This window comes from Carcharodon carcharias, chromosome 2 (genome assembly GCF_017639515.1).
Source record: "Carcharodon carcharias isolate sCarCar2 chromosome 2, sCarCar2.pri, whole genome shotgun sequence".
Taxonomy (NCBI): Eukaryota; Metazoa; Chordata; class Chondrichthyes; order Lamniformes; family Lamnidae; genus Carcharodon; species Carcharodon carcharias.
Genome location: NC_054468.1, coordinates 26,006,572 through 26,024,272, shown reverse-complemented (window position 1 = coordinate 26,024,272; position 17,701 = coordinate 26,006,572). Strand labels below are relative to the sequence as shown.

Here is a 17,701-nt window from a genome sequence, read left to right as displayed (position 1 = left end):
GTGAAAACAGGAACATTTCATTAATAACTAATGGTTGAATCATATATAGAATGATGGATCATAAATTATTACATTGTTGAAAACCAGTAGGGCCAATTAAATGTGAACACAAGTACCCTCTTAAGAGTAAAGGCAAAATACTGCGGGTGCAGGAAAACTGAAATGAAAACAAAAAATGCGGGAAAAACTCAGCAGCTCTGACAGCAACTGTGGAGAGAGACAGACAGATAACGTTTCGAGTCTGTATGACAGATCTGAAGAAGAGTCATACGGACTTGAAATGTTTTCTCTGTCTCTTTCTCCACAGATGCTGTCAGACCTGAGTTTTTCCAGCATTTTGTGTTTTCATCCCTCTTCAGAGTATTTTATTTCTAATTAACAAAACATTTCAATACTAGTCCTACTTCATGGAGCGGGACAATAGTTTTATATATAAAAGCACTAATTTTTCTCTTCCAATTCACAATTTATGATGTCGTGTAAATTACTTTGCATCTAGTAAACCAAATGCTCCAAAGAAGGGATTCTTACTTCCCACAACATTTAAAGAGCACAGTTTCTCCAAATGATCAGCACCAACAATAACATGAATTGTACCAGTTAGCTGCTAAAACTGCAGGGATTATATAGAATATTGAGGTTTAAATAGTTTATTATTAGAATGGCATCTTGACAACTTTTCAAAATCCATTCCACTTCTCCCTTAAATTCCTAGCTGTTTACATTAAAATGGTGATTATTTGGAGAAACTGTGCACTTTAAATGTTGTGGGAAGAAAGAATCCCTTCTTTGGAGCATTTGCTTTACTAGCCAATGTCTTCCTGTATATATCATTGATTGTCATGTTTAGGGATTATTTAAAGTAATAATTACTGCTTTGTTCCATTCTCCTCATCTGAAACACACTGTTCAAAGCATATAATAGTTAAAATGAATGATATAATATAATACATGTAACAAATAAGCTTCAGGCACTATTGTTAAGTAGCAGCAGTGCAGTACAGTACAAATCAGAACCCTCTCAGATTGTCCTATTAGAAGCACCTTGTTCAGGTTGCTAGATACGGAATCTACTTGGTCAACATTACTCTAATGTGCTTTAATGTCAAGTAATTTAAATATCTGCAGCAAACTTCAAGCTTATATCTTTTTAAAAAGTCAATATAAATCTAAGCCAACAGTAAACTTTAGTCAAAATAAACAGTATATTTGCTAATTATGGGCACAACAATCAATGGTACTTTTCACAAGAAAGAATTAAAGACAGCAATTTGTCTGCTAGTGTTGTCTTGTCAGCAACTGTGGTATTTATTCATGGATAGCCCACTCACATGCATTACCATGTCTCATCTGAATCAAGAGGCAGAGTTCAAGGTCCACTCCAAAAACTTTAGCGCATCATCTAGACTGACACTTCAGAGCAGTGCTAAGGAAGTGCTCCTGTCTTTCAGATGAAATATCAAACCCTCTCAAGTGGGCACTAAAGAACCCATGATACAATTCAAAAAACAGAGGAGTTCTCCTGGTGTCCTGGGCAGATTCAGTATCAGCAAGAATGGAACTGATTGAAAGGAGAAAATATAGACAAGTCTGACATTTGTTTACACAGCCCATGTTTGGATGTTATGGGCAACTGATTTGATTGTGGAGTGAATCATAATTGTTGATAAAAACTTGTAGTGGGGGAAAGATTTAGCAAGATGATAAAAATAATCAGTGTCCTTGGAAAAATACCAACTTGCATCGCAGAAAAACCTCAACAAATAAACGTCCAGTAATCTAATCTTAATTGTCATAATTATATTTCAGCACTTGAGAGAAATGAAACAAGTAAATTCTTTAGCACCAGCCAAACCAATTCAAAGACTAAAAACTGTAACAGTCAATTGATTATCAGGTTTGCCTTTGGTCAGTGAAAGATAGCATTTAGCATGCTGCTGATTGGTAAACAAACTGTTAAGCATTCAAACATGTTCCAACCTGTGGGGTCTTGATAAAGGAGAAATCTGGATGTGGTAGACCAATTCTGGCACAAACGGCAAGCAACTCTGACACTGGAGTAGATAAAGGAGGCTGCTGTCGTCCTCGAAAATGTCCTGAGATTTCTCCACCCAGTGAGCCCTGAGTTTTGTTGATTTGTGCAGCTGGGAAAAAGATTTACACAAGAAAAGCTATTTTCCAAAAACATACAGATAAACATAAGAATGTTGCCAGCAACAGTAATTAAATGGAAAATTCAACAATGTATATTGGCTGAGCCTAATGGTCACTCAGCATAATTTTTAAAGAGCAGTCAAAATTAAAAATGTCCCTTTAAAAAAAAATACATTTCTTTTAATGAAGTACTAATAGGATTGAGGAATTAGCTTGGAGTGACAACACCCAAAAAGGTCAAAGAAGCTAAATCATCATCATCAACAAAATCTGATGAACAACTTCAGCCACTTTTGTTGATTATGGTAATTCAACTACCTTACCTTGACAAACATTGTAAATCTCCAATCGAACATAAATTGATGGAAAATCACTGATGACTGCCTCTTGCAAACAATAAGTTTACTCCAATATTAACAGTCACTTATACGAACAGAATCATAATAATTGCAGGAAGACAGCAGTTCATTTGGTAAATTATATGAGTTCTATCCAATTTACTTTTGAGGGCAAGAGAAGCTTTGCAGAATAGTTCTACAGGTGATTAATGTTGAATTCACATGGCCTGTGAAAAGGATTGGCTTCACAGTACAAGTGGATTACCATACCCAAATATGATCTGATGATGCCATTTTAAATGCATGGGTGAGGTTGGCAGGTTAACAGCAGGATAAACTTTAATCTGATGAAAACTCCCGTATTCAGATGGCCCGTTATCAGTTAGTCACCATCAAGTTTCCCATATCAATACTGGGTACTTGGGCAAAGTGCCAGAGGCATCCAAGACCAGTAGGAACATAGCTTAGTGTGAAGTCACATCACCAGAAATGAGGACAGGGAAAAATTTTGCTGGTTGGGGGGCGGTGGGAGAGATTAGGTAATACTGCATGGTTTTGGTCGCTGTGCATTAAGATTTTTTCTCTTGCCCCCATTTTTCATGACTGTAGCTGTGTGCAACAGATTCACAGGCTGCTATCAACATAATTGAGATTGGGATTCAAATTCACACCCGTCTTTGGGAGTCTATTGGCTTTGCAGTTACCGAAACAGACCACCCCCATCCTCTTCATGGAATTAATCTCTAAACAGAAGGAAGTTAAAAGGAAGTTTACAGTACTACAGTGCATCAGTTCAAATGGCATTTATTACTTACCAAGTTTTTTTACTGGACGTTGGTGGGAGGTATATCCTGGTTTCTCATGATGGGCAGTGGTGGTTTGAGAGATTTCTTGCTTTACATTAGAGGACACATTATTTTCTTTCTGAGGGGCTGAACTTGCAGTATCTATCTTCAGAATTTCCTTCAACATCTGTGTTCCTTTCTATTAGCAAAATTAAAAACATTTATGGCACTGATCAGAAATTTTTTTAAAAATTAATTCTAAATATTGGTCCTGCATCCACAAAATCAAGTTGAGAAAAGAAGTCCAAATTATTAACTCATAACAAGCAGAATACTTCATCACGGGAGCAGGGCATTATTTAGACATAATTAGCTTAGAATGCCCAAGTAATTAATATGGATGAACACTCTGCAAAAATATTTCCAACCATCAGATGGTTAATCAGGGATAAATTCCTGACAATGGATTGCAGACAATGCCTGAAAATACTTTGCATCTATTATCAGTAATCAACATTAAACTGGTTTCTTCACAACTAGGTGTCGTTGTTCAAAATGCCGTTCATTCAGTCAGAGTCCTCAGTTTGATTAATCCCAAATAAAATGAAGCCAATTGATAAGCATCAACTCAATGATGCAAAATCCTAGCAACACATCACCTATATTTGACATTAGTTGTCTCAAACCTTATGCAAATCAAGCCAAAACATAACACAACCCCAGTTCAGTTTTGGGTTTCCGGGTTTAACATTTACAAAAAAAAAAATCAATTTTCAGCAGGGTTTTTTTCTACATGAAGATGGTTTGTAATGTATATTCTCTTCAATCTCAAAATGAGAGTTTTTTTAAAAAAAGTCCTAACATCTGGAATTGAGTAGCATAGTGGGATTTTGGAAGATCAGGAATGCTTTACCATTACCATTAATTTGTTTCAATTACAGTTTTATAAATCAATGTTTGCATACATTATGACACAGCTTTTTACTTTTACTATCCACTTTATTAAGGAATAATTTTTCTTATGAAGGCCAGGCAATATATAAAAGTTTGTTTCAAACTTTCCTAATTTGCATCATATCCAATGTCTTATCACAGCAGCCTTTTTGCTGATATGATATGGCAGGTGATATTTGCCAGGCTGACCAAATCCACAAGGGAAACTTGGCCAAATTATCACAACGATTTTGCAATTTGCATTTATTATGAGAAGGCTTGTGAACTGAAGTCAGAAGTAATGAATCCGCTAATCCGCTACAACCTTTAGAGATTTTAAAGGTTAAATCAAAACATTTATTAACAAAAGAACAGCAAACTTAAAGACACACAACATTACAGTTACACAGTTATAACAGTTACCCAAATTTCTACTCAACCAGACTCCCAACTTATCACCCCCTTTAAGGTAACAGCCCAAATAGATTCCAAATTAATAAAGTCATCCCACAGTATTAACACAAGCGCACACTGGACAATGGAATTTCAAAGGCTTTTAACACAACTTTGGTTACTGGAACAGCAAAATTCTGCAGGGTGGCTAGAGACTTTTTCCCCCAAGTCTGTTTCATAGTCACCTTTCCGGGTCTCTCATCACCACACCTCACACAACCTTCCATCCTTCTTTAAATGCATTTTATCCTTTTTGATTTGTAAATTCCATTGTTTCCACTTGTCGTTAGAAGTTACTTCTCCCAGAATATAAAAATCTTTCATGTTCTCATTATGGTCAGCACTGCTTTATTTAGCTTACCAGTTGTAAACATTTTCCATGTCCCTTTGAAAATCAAGCACCTATTCCACTTATCTAAAAATGCAAATTTCATTCACACCATCCCAGTTTACTCATCTCCATTTCAAATGCCGGTTTTACACCTCACTTCTTTGATAATTTAAACCTTGCAGTCTGACCGTCTCTAGTTTAATTAAATTAGCACACACACACACAAGCCTGCTTTAAAGCATCCCAAATAATATTAGGAAAAATGATAGTTCCTTGACATTGCAAAATATTTTCAATTTGGCACTTTATTTCAGACCCTCCCTTCAACTTTAATAGTACAGTCCACCCAGCGATCCCTACTGTTTATATTTCAAAAGGCAAAGCAGCTATCGTGTATACAAGCACAAGAAATATGGCTGTAACATTATGGAATACATTACAAGTTATTCATAACCTGCTCATTTTCTCCTCAGTTGGATCAGTTAGTACAGAATATAGTATATATTGTTTTACTTTACTCTTTTGTGCTTCCAGACAGCAGGCACAATGAGTTGAATGGCTTCTTTCTATGCTGAAACCATTCTATGATACCATAATTCTATTTTTAAAGTTACTTCAGAAAAAAAATTGATAGTAACATAACATAGTAATGGTTTGGGAGACCACCATTGGTCCATTTTGCCTACCTTTCCAAACCTCACCTGATGTTTAAAAAGGAGATCCATAAATTTTGCAATTTTCCTCTGACACCCTATTAACAAATGATCCATATTGGAAAATCTTAAAGATCTCTATCTGCTCCATCACCTCCATTTTTCCCTCCAACAAGTGAAGTCTCTGGGTAGGCAATCTTTCCTCATAAATCAAACTTCTTGAATTTGAGAATCACCTTTGTAGGTGGTCTTGAAAATCATCTTTTGACTCCCTCCAGTAATTATATACCATTCCTATAATACGGAGACTAAAACAAAACAGTACTCCAGAAACAGCTTCACCAAGAACAACTTCAAGACCACCACCATAGAAATAAAACTAACCCCCTCAGCTATGAATCCAACATTTTATTTGCTCTCTTCATCTACATCTGAGCAACGAGCTGATCATTTAGGACTGAGATGAGGAGAAATTACTTCAGTCAAAGGGGAATTCTCTACCCCAGACAGTTGTGGATGCTTCATCGTTGAATACATTTAAGGGATAGACAGATTTTTGTCTCTCAAGGAATTAAGGGATATGGGGAGCAGGTGGAAAAATGGAATTGAAGCCCAAGATCAACCATGATTGTACTGAATGGTGGAGCAGGCTTGGTGAGCCATGTTGTCCACTCCTGCTTCTATTTTTTGTGTTCTTGTTCCTATGAGCTGACGGCTTTAGTGATACATCCAACAAAACCCCCAGAACTCAGGTGATTACCTCAGACACATTACTAGTTATTATGAAATCCACATGTTCCCTTCTTCTAATTTCATGACTTCACACTGTCACAAAACTATAATAATTTTCATAATATTGTGGTTTATTGTAAAATAAGTTTATGGGTGCAAGTGTCGATGGTCCTGTCTAATTGAATTAGAGTCAGGCTGCAAGCTTGAAGTTATCAAAAAAATTTAGGGAAAAAGGCACTTGAAATGCTAATGAGTAAACATAAATGAAGTTTTAGCATGTAAGGTATGAGGAAATTTGCATTTTTAGATAAGTGAAGAATAAGTTGGTTGAGTTTCAATGGGATGGTAGGATGTTTATAACTAACAAGAAAAATAGGGCAAGGTTATGATGTTTATTTTTCCCAAAAGGCGCTGGCCATATTGGCAACATGAAAGATTTTTTATATTATGGGAAAAGTAAAGTTCCAAAGATATATAGAACGATGGAATTTACAGGTTAAAGAGAGGGAAACAAATATAAAGAGGAATGAAAGGCTATGTTGGAGGGGAGGGCATATAAGATCTAACAGGACTGTGTAAAACAGCCTCAGGGAAGCATCCAGCCATGCTTGCAAAAGTCTGCTGTGTCCAGTAACTAAAATTGGAGAAAAGTCTTTGGAATTCCGCTGTCAAGTAGGTGCTGTGGTAAATGTGCTGGCATGCTATTTAAATTTAAAATCTATTTTGGACTGTTGCCTTAAAGGGACTGTGTAGTTGCGAGCCAATTTATTTCGGAATTTTGGGATTTGTTATAATATCAAGTAACTGTCATCTATGTATCTGCTTGAAATCTTTTCTTTTGTTAATAAATGTTTTAATTTAGCTTATAAAAGCTCAAGGCGTTAGTGGACTCATTATTTCTGAATTCAGTGCCAATCTTCTCATAATAAAGACAAATTGCAAAACCGTTGTGATAGCGTAGCCAAGTTTCCCTTGTGGGTTTGGTCTGCCTGGCACACAACACCTGCCACATCATAACAACTCAAAGGGTTGAACTTTATCTTCACCTCACAGGTGATTAATTGAGCTTGTTCAGAAACATTTGGATTATTGCATGTTGATTAGCATCACTGATCACCCAATTTGGTTCACCCAAACAGTAATTCCCCTTACTTGTAAAGAAGCTTGGCCTAAATAGCCAAGTGGTTATGGTACTGGGTTTGTAACCCTAAGATCAAGAGTTCAAATCTCACAATGGCAAAACTATGAAACAATGTAACTTCATCTGAAACAGATGGAAACGGGTTTGTACTCGAAAGAGTTACTTGTAAAGAAGCTTGGCCTAAATAGCCAAGTGGTTATGGTACTGGGTTTGTAACCCTAAGATCAAGAGTTCAAATCTCACAATGGCAAAACTATGAAACAATGTAACTTCATCTGAAACAGATGGAAGTGGATTTTTTCACGTTCTCGGCTAGCTTAGTTGGTTGCGCATGAGACTCTTAATCTCAGTATCCGAGATTCGAGCCCCAAGCTGGCCGCTGTTTAAAAAAAAAAAAAAAAAAATTTGAAGAAGTGCCGTATGGGCTGTGAACTTTAACCTTGTTTCTCTTTCCAGCATTTGGCTTGGCCTAAATAGCCAAGTGGTTATGGTACTGGGTTTGTAACCCCAAAATCAAGAGTTCAAATCTCACAATGGCAAACTATGAAACAATGTAACTTCATCTGAATAGGAACAGATGGAAACGGGTTTGTACTCGAAAGAGTTACTTGTAAAGAAGCTTGGCCTAAATAGCCAAGTGGTTATTGTACTGGGTTTGTAACCCCAAGATCAAGAGTTCAAATCTCACAATGGCAAACTATGAAACAATGTAACTTCATCTGAAATGACAGATGGAAATGTGTTTGCTTGGCTTAAATAGCCAAGTGGTTATGGTACTGGGTTTGTAACCCCAAGATCAAGAGTTCAAATCTCACAATGGCAAACTATGAAACAATGTAACTTCATCTGAAACAGATGGAAACAGGTTTACTCAAAAGAGTATCAAGAGTTCAAATCTCACAATGGCAAACTATGAAACAATGTAACTTCATCTGAAACAGATGGAAACAGGTTTACTCAAAAGAGTATCAAGAGTTCAAATCTCACAATGGCAAACTATGAAACAATGTTACTTCATCTGAAACAGATGGAAACGGGTTTGTACTCGAAAGAGTTACTTGTAAAGAAATAGATTGTCTGGTAGTTTTATTCTCAAGTCATTTTTCATTAGCGCAGTGGGATTCATAAATAGCAGGTGCTGGTATGCTGTGAATAGTTTAGTGAACCAAGCAGGTTCTCAAAATTGCCCCCATAAATGCACATTGCAAACTCCAATTAGTTACCCATGTAAACTCAAGGTTTATGTTCTAGCATAGACACAGACCTTCAACAGTGAATACTGAAAGAAGCATTTCCAGTACACAATGTTAATATATAAGTCAGTGTAGTAATTTTATGAACGATATAATTTTTCATTTATTTATTATGCCACAAGTCTTATATACAAGAACAGGCATAATGCAGAAAACAAAACAGATCATACTGTATGCTTTGATTCATTCTTTCAGAAAAAAAATGGCTTTGGCCATCCCAATATTTAGTTGGGGAGGAAATTTCTGTTCATCCAGTATCATATTTAATGCTAAAATATAAGCTGATTGTGTGCAACTGAGATATTTGCTTACAGTAAAGCTTTATACTTGAATTGTGATGGATAAATCATGTACTGGATGCACCATATAAATAAATAATATTTTGCATTTAGCAGGTGTCTGGCACCATACAGATGCACAATAATGTTAATTTTAAAAAACTGATGGAAAGCCAATGCTGATTTCTTCTGATCAGGCACCAGAAACTTACACTGGGATAAAAGCAAAATGCTGCAGATGCTGGAAATCTGAAACAAAAACAGAAAATGCTGGAAAAACTCAGCAAGTCTGACAACATCTATGAAGACAGAAACAGAGTTAACGTTTTGGTCTGTATGACTCTTCTTCAGAGCTAATGAGAAATAGATGTGATAGAATTTATACTGTTTAAGGCAGGGGTGGAGCAGGTAAAGAAGGATAGAAGGTCAGCGATAGGTGGACTAAGGAGAGATTGACAAAGATGTCATGGACACAAGAAATTTATAAGCTGGGACAATTAACCTCTCAGCAACTGCAAATTTATTAGCTATAATTGCCTAGAAGTGCCCGTTTGGATCTCAGTGATTTCTTGGGGAATGGCCTTAAAGAGAGAGTTCCATATTAGCAACTAACCATCATAAACATGTTCCACACTATTCTACAGGAGATCCACTGGGTGCCACATTACCAGAAAGAGCAGTTTGACGAAACTGGCATAAAATTCCTTTCAGATAGATGCACAGATAAAGCAGTTTCCACAGATCTCTTAAAATTTTGTTGCTTTAAAGTGTAAACAAAAAATGTGTCCAACTCCCAAAGTTCAAAAGTTCACAACACCTACCATGGCAAAAGACTGTGGGGATAGAGGTTCTCCAGTGATTCTTTGACTTTCTTTGGACTCTGAGCTTTGTGCATCTTTTCCTGCTTGTTCACTCGGTGTCTTTAATGAAACTAACAGTTCCTCAAATTCAGTTGGTACCTGCTGATTCATTGTACAACACTCAATGCAAATTCAAGTAAAACTGCAGAATTACAAAGAGTAGCTTGAAATTCTAGCAGCAATATGAATGAACTACAAATGTCAAACAAAACCTGTCTGAATTGTTCAAATACATGCTTAAAATAAGAAAAAAAGGAAATACAAACATGGCGAGACTAATACAAGACTGGAAAGCGCACAGCTTAGTTTGCAAAGCCAAAATGGACCATATTCGCAGAACAGATTTTTTTTTTGCAAACAACAAATTTTCAAAGAGGACAGTGCTGGTTATTTCTGTGAGCCATATCACAGAAATGCCAGCACTGTTATATGAAAGATCCACAAGGAAAACTCAGCCTACCAGGACTCTTGAAAAACAAAAAATAAACTCACCTTGTAATAGAAAACCTTTTTATTTTAACCTTTAAGAAGTGACTTAATCACCAAATCAAAATGAAAAGACATACGTAACAAAGACAGAAACTGTAACTAGTGACAAAGTACATAGACATGTGCATATTAAAATGATCAGAAGATTTAAAGTTCAAAGACTAGTGAGTACAAGTGCAAGCCCTCATGCATAGGCTGGAAAAGTGTGGGGGGAGGGCTGGGGAAAAGAGACAAAAAAAACAAAAAGAGCTTCCTTTTAAACAGCACCTAATCCCATTTGTCAGATACATCTGGATACTTTTAATCTTGCTGCTTCTATTGTTCAGGTCACAGGAGAGCAACATGGTTGCACCTGCTGACCAAATTTGCACTACTCATCTTAGAACATTTGAGGAAAATATTCAACTGTAAGGGGACCTTTCACTCCTCTTTTATATACCTATATAAAAAAAATACACCTGCATCCACTTCCAGTCAACTGGAAAAGGAACAGAAGTCCATTCACACACTTCAGCCTGTTCCACTATTAAATATGATCATAATTAATCAGCATCTTCACTCTAATTACCCATCTTGGTTTCAGATGACTTAATAGTTTAGCTAACAAATATAAACCTAGCTAGTAAATTTTCAATTTGCATGGCCTCAACAGTTCTATTTTTTTTTGGAGAGGGGAGAAAAGGAGAGGGAGACTTTGAGATTTCACCTACCATTTGTGCAAATAATCACTTTCTTACATCCCTGCTAAACAGTTTAGTTCTATTTTTGATATAATGACCCCTCCCACCATCCCCGCCTTGTTCTGGACTCCCTCAACAGAAGAAATAGATTCTCATTATCCAGCCTCAACACTGATTCACCCTAGTTAGATCATCCTCTGCCCCTCTAACAAAATTCTCCCAAAGATCACACTTGGTCTTGAATTACTCCTGTGCAATGCTACAAGATATAATAATATAGTAAAATATAGTATAATATAGTAAAAATGAATAATTGCTTTTCTTTCTTGTTGCTCTTAGTTTCTCTCACTCAAAGTTCAGTGCCTTCTTTAGCCCAGAGAGCAAGTAAGCAACTTGTTTCCCAAGCTTCTGTATATGCTATTGTTGGGAGATATTGGAAGTCAAAATTTCAGTATCCAACCAACCACTAACCACCCAATATTCAAATCATACTAGTTTATTAAAATAATCGTTCAGCAAGTTATTTATGCCCTCCCCAGTTCAAAAAACCTAAACATCCATCCCCACCACTCAATCATGGAATAATGCCTCCAAACATCTATATGCTTACCTTTGTGGAAGAGTTATTCATTTCTATTGATGCAGAGGGCTGACAATTTATCACTGAAGGCTTCTGTTCATTTGAGTCTTCATTCCTTCTTAGAATTTTCATACTTGGTTTACTATTGCTAGTACATGCCTGCAATGTTTCACAAGAAGTTTGTGCAATTGAGAATAGGCCTATTAAATTTTCATTTACTATTTTAAAAATTAAAAGTACAGTATATCTAATTAATCCTTTTAAGATCAAGATTTATGCCCTCTCCTACTTTAAGAAAGGTGGGCAGAGGGTTATATATTGTACTTTTTTCTAATTTAACAGAAGAAAAGGTAAACAGCAAACTGCACACTGACTGTCTGATGTAATGTATGGTGGATCATCCCTTCAGATTTTGGTCCACATCTAGAAATCGGAATACTAAATTTTCAAGTTCGAATTCTAACACTTGAATATTACCTGTTTACTTTGCAGTTTGGAAACTGATGACTGTGATTGGCCAGGGTTTTCAGGTTCACGAGTTCTTGCCTTGAAACATTCAGAGTTGTCCTGTTTCGCTAGAAAAAGCAATACAGAATTTTAATTTTGAGATATACAAAACACATAAGAGCATTCTACCACAGACACCAGCAGTCAGTTTATTTGTAATGATTGATGTTAAAAATTAAATAGCTAAAAAATGTAGAATGTAAGATACACATATTTTTCTATATATATATATACATACATATACACACACTTGAACACCATTTAAGAATAAAGGGAAATGAAACAGGTGAAGCAGGATGATTTGTAAAGCATTTAAATAAAAAGAACAGAAGTTGGTTAACAATAGGAAGCATAATGGGAGGAATTAAAGACATATTATTTAAGAAATATTATGCACAGGAAAGTTCATTTTGGGCAGGCTCTGCAGAGACATTATGCCTTATGCTAAGGTCACAGCATTTAATCTGCTTGGATTTCTATGCCTGGTGGCTTTCCCGTCTACAATTCTTGCAGATAACTGCACTATAGGAGGCCACTACATATCCTGCTTGCCTGCAGGGCGACATACTCTTGAGAATATGTAGTTGCAACAAGTTTAAGTGATTTTTAACACAACCTAACTGGTACTTAAAATCTCTATCACAAGCTTTAATAAAAGCAAAATACCGCTGAAGCTGAAAAGCTGAACTAAAAACAAAGTGCTGGAAAAGCAGAGCAGGTCGGCCAGCCTCTATGAAGAAAGGAACAAAGCTAATGTTTTGAATCCAATATGACTCTTCTTCCGAACTGAAGGGAGGTAGAAACGTGATGGGTTATACGCTGTTGAAAAAGCAGTAGGTAGTACAAAAGGGAAGATCAGGGATAGGTTACAGCACGGGAGAAATTAAATGATAAAGATGACGTGGAACAAAAGGCAAAGATAATGGTTGTAGTAAAGAAACAAAGCATTGATCAAGAGTAAGTGTTAATGGCAGGGTAAAGGACAGCTCTGTGTGAATGCAAAACATAAAAACAAGATACATACTGAGACTTGGCAAAAATAAAAATCAAAATGGAGGGCACAGTTCATGGTCTGAAGTTGTTGAAATCAAAGTCGAGTCCAGAAGGTTGTAAAATGCCTGATTGAAAGATGAGGTGCTGTTCCTCAAGTTTATGCTAGGTTTCACTGGAACATTGCAGCATGCCGCGGACAGAAACATGAGCATGAGAACTAGGTGGCGAATTAAAATGGCAAGCAACTGGTAGGTCAGGGTCATGCTTGCGGACCAAGCAAAGGTGTTCAGCAAAGCGGTCGCCCAGTCTATGTTTGGTCTCCCCACAGTAGAGACGACCACATTGTGAGCAACAAATTCAGTACACTAAATTGAAAGAAGCACTGTTTCACCTAAAAGGAGTGTTTGGTGCCTTGGATAGTGAGGAGAGAGGAGGTAAAAAGGCAGTTGTTACACTTCCTGTGATTGCATGGGAAGGTGTTGAGGGTGATGGAGGAGTGGGCTAGAGCACTGTGGAGAGTATGGTCCCTTTGGAATGCTTTTAGGGGAGGGGAAAAGGTATGAAAATAAAAAAACATTCGCAGCAAAACCTTTTAATTAATTCACTACATTAACAGTAAGATATACTAGAATAAACCTAATTTTCAACACCGATCGAAATTGGTTAATTTCCAAAATAGGTGTATTACCAATAATTTCCAGCATTAAATCATTTACAAAGGAATTGTTTTAAGTTAGTTATTCCATTTAACAATTTACCCATAACCACATTGCTTCACTTGTCGTGCATTTCCAATGGTTACCTTTCCTCGCACATGGCTGTTGTTCTGATGGTACCCATTTCTGTTTTTGCTGCCCATCTGGTTTGGATGGTTGCATTTTATTTTCCGTAGAATTGGGATTTTTGGACTGAAACCCTGAAACAGATGCTGGCCCAGTCACAGCCTGGGAGGGTAGAAGAGAGTAAAAATAAAGCATACACACTTCATCCAAAATAAAATACTGTACAGTTCAATGCATATCATGTCTTCATGCAGGAATGCAATACAATATGAGGGATTTGCTGCTGGTCAGTTTAAAAATGATTGTGAGCTTGCAAAAATTTTTATTTTTTTGAAAGAAATCTGTCTAATACATTGGAATTTATGACATTGACTTTTTCAACAAATTGTCATTTTGTGAAATCTACATGAGATATTTTACCCAGATCTGAAATATTAACATGTTGTAGTCTTTATCAAGAAAGAATACACCCTTTAATTAATAATGACTTATATTTATATAGCACATTTATTGTTAAAGAAATGTCCCAAGGCACTTCACAGGAGCACTATAAAACAAAGTATAACACCAAGCCACATAAGGTGTCATTGGGGCAGGTGACCAAACGCTTGGTCAAAGAGGTAGGTTTTAAGGAGAAGGAAAGCAAGATAGAGAAGTGGAGAGGTACGGGAGGGAATTCCAGAACTAGAGGCCTGGCCTCTGAAGACACGGCCACCCATGGTAGAGCAATTATAATTTGGAGCGCACAAGAGGCCTGAATTAGAGGACTGCAGATAGCTCAGAGGATTGTGGGGTTGGAAGAGATTACTGAAGTAGGGAGGGGCAAGGCCATGGAGGGAATTGAGAATAACGTCAAGAATTTCCTTGACCAGTAGCCAATATAGGTCAGTGAGCACGGGCATGATAGGGGAATGGCACTTGCTGCTAGTTAAGACACAGGTGTTAGAGATTTGGATAACCTTAAGTTTAGGGAGGGTTGAATGTGGGGGACCAGCCAGGAATGCATTGGAATTTGAGTCTAGAGGAAACAAAGGCATGGATGAGGGTTTAGCAGCAGATGAGCTGAGCCAGGGGTGAAGTCAAGGGATGCTACAGGGGTTGAAGAAGGCGATTTTAGTGATTGTGTTAATGAGATTGGAAGCAGATGTAACACCAAGGTCATGAATAGAATGACTTAATCTTAGACTTTACCAAGGAGAGGAATGGAGCCAGTAGCTAAGGAACAGAGTTTGGAACAGGGACCAAAAACAGTGGCTTCAGACTTCCTAATATTTAACTGGAGGAATTTCTGCTCTAAAATGCAAAAATGCAGTGCAAGTGGTTTGTTACTTGGACCATTTCCTTTAACACTGTTTTAAACTTCTTCTGAAGGCATACTGAATGAACTGTAGTTGAAGTATGTCAATATTACTGATTTGGACTTGACTTTAGAATTATGTTTACCTTTTCTTGCCAAACCAAACAGTGTTTACTGGCTAAATCTGCATTGCGAGAACTGCTCTGTATGTGGGTGGGAGAAGTTCCAAAATTGCTGTGTAAGGACTGCCATACATTGGAGAACTCATCATCAGACTTCAACTGGCCCTACATCAACAAAATATACTTCAGAAATAAATCAAGTAGTAAATCAATTGCTATAAGAAAAAAAATAAGAACCAGTATTCATTTTGGATTTCAACTCTACATATCAACAGTGCAAAAGTATTGATTGTTAAAGGATGTTGATTCAGATGCTAATGTTCCAAGAGCAAATAGGGTTAGACCACCATAAAATTAACTTTGCTCTAAAAAAAAGTCAGTTGTATTACCTAATAACACACCAGAGTAACACTGCCATTTCTCATAATCATCCATGTGACCTTGAGTGAGTTCATCAATAAGTGCAAATCATTGACTATTTGGTACTGGGAACACATCCAGTAAAGAACCATGAAGATTAATTCTCGTAAACACTGACACTACCAGGGGGACAAGAATTGCTAATTCAAGAAATGGAAATTTCACACCAGTGCATCAGGGAATGCTACATTAGAGTTTGATACTAATAATACTGCAAAAATGTTCTATTCTTCCTATCTCAGGAAAATGCAAAAGATTGTTTGCTCCTGTACATTAGCATTCAGGAGGGATAGAGGAACAGAAGCATTAGGATCACAAAATTCATCATTTAAAAAAATCTCTGTGCACGATCAAATAACAGGTTTAAGTAGTTAACATCTTTCCTACCGGCTTAGCAGATCCTCCTTTGCGTTGGTTTTCCTCATTCTGATGAAAGCTAGATGGTCCATTTGCTTTCTGATGGTTGAGTTGATTCTTCTGATTTTCTGCCCTGAGATATGGTTGCCTTCCATTCAGCTGCTAAATGATAAAATTCACAATTATACAATCTTAAAATATTATTGACAAATACCTTCATTCAAATCTGGACTATGGATTTCTATGCCAACAAAACATTTCAAACCAATTCAACATAACATGTTTTCAAGACTCATTTTGGTGACTTCTAGAACTGGGAACTCCAATTAAGAATCTTGGGTCTAGTTTACAATAAGAGGTCTAATTACATGTAAGAACTTGATCCTTCTGACACAAATGCTGCATATTATACTAATGGTGCCTTAACACAAGGCTGCATTGCTACCAACACCAAACTAATCCAGACCCACCTCACTCTTTGCTATGATGGTCAAATTAGTTCAGACACCTAAGCAGAATCTGAGTATGTGAAAAACGCATTGAAAAACTTAATCATAAACAGGAACTGATGCTAGATCAAATGAATCCAATATCCAAACAATCAGTAAGTTATATAAATGGATTCCAGTCCTGTTGCCATATTTGAATATTCAAATACTCCTGTTACATTTTTAAAAATTACTACCCTCGTTAGTTGTATTTTTCTCAATGAACTTCAAAGCCAAAATATAAACTGTATTAACTAGCAGAATGGGTGAATAATTGCTAAATTAATTTCAATGAGATGCATTTCGATAGGAAAAAGGGCCACATGCTCAGTGGACAATAAGAGTGCCAGTAAAATAGTGGAGCAAATACTCAAATCATTAAAAGTAGCAATGCAAGTTAACAAGGGCACAATAAGGATAAGGGCAGCAGATGGATGGGAAGGCCACCACCTAGAAGTACCCCTCCAAGTTACTCAACATACTGCCTTGGAAATATATCGCCGTTCCTTCACCGTCGCTGGGTCAAAATCCTGGAACTCCCTTCCTAACAGCACTGTGGGTGTACCTACACCACATGGGTTGCAGTGGTTCAAGAAAACAGCTCACTACCACCTTCTCAAGAGCAACTAGGGATGGGCAACAAATGCTGGCCCAGCCAGCGAAACCCACATCCCATGAATGAACAAAAAAAAACACTGAGGTTCATTTTAGAGAGGAATAGAATTGAAAAGCAGAGAAGTCATGTTAAACTTGTATAAAAGCTTGATTAGATTACAGTTAACAGCAATGTGCACAGTTCTGGTCTCCACTATATAAAAAGGATATAGGCTTTGGGAAAGGTGCAGAAACGATTCATAAGGATAACGGAGGAGTTATATCTACCAAGAAACACTAAACAGCTTGGAGTTCTTTTCTTTAGAAAACAGAAGTCTGAGGGGTGACCTGATAGAGTCTTCAAGATTATGCAAGTGTTTGTTAGGGTAGTCTGAGGAAATGTTTCCACTTTTTGGAAAACCAGAAGTTATAAATGTAAGTTAGTCACTAAGAAATCAAAGAGACAATCCAGGAGAAACTT

General features: G+C 36.9%; 1 protein-coding gene across 6 annotated transcripts in view; it reads right to left on the bottom strand.

Moving 5' to 3' along the window:
- The window catches only part of xrn1 (5'-3' exoribonuclease 1), a 104,310-nt gene that overhangs the window by 6,847 nt on the left and 79,762 nt on the right, over positions 1 to 17,701 (bottom strand). For 2 of the 6 annotated variants that reach the window (XM_041211599.1, XM_041211628.1), the window contains exons 32-39: positions 16,169 to 16,300; positions 15,386 to 15,526; positions 13,963 to 14,104; positions 12,138 to 12,235; positions 11,691 to 11,819; positions 9,873 to 10,013; positions 3,308 to 3,476; positions 1,981 to 2,144 (exon numbers count right to left, since the gene is read on the bottom strand). In XM_041211599.1, coding sequence (XP_041067533.1) covers positions 1,981 to 2,144; positions 3,308 to 3,476; positions 9,873 to 10,013; positions 11,691 to 11,819; positions 12,138 to 12,235; positions 13,963 to 14,104; positions 15,386 to 15,526; positions 16,169 to 16,300 — 1,116 coding nt within the window. The remainder of the gene's footprint in view (positions 1 to 1,980; positions 2,145 to 3,307; positions 3,477 to 9,872; positions 10,014 to 11,690; positions 11,820 to 12,137; positions 12,236 to 13,962; positions 14,105 to 15,385; positions 15,527 to 16,168; positions 16,301 to 17,701) is intronic. The other 4 variants (XM_041211608.1, XM_041211618.1, XM_041211636.1 and 1 more) reach the window with 4 other exon arrangements.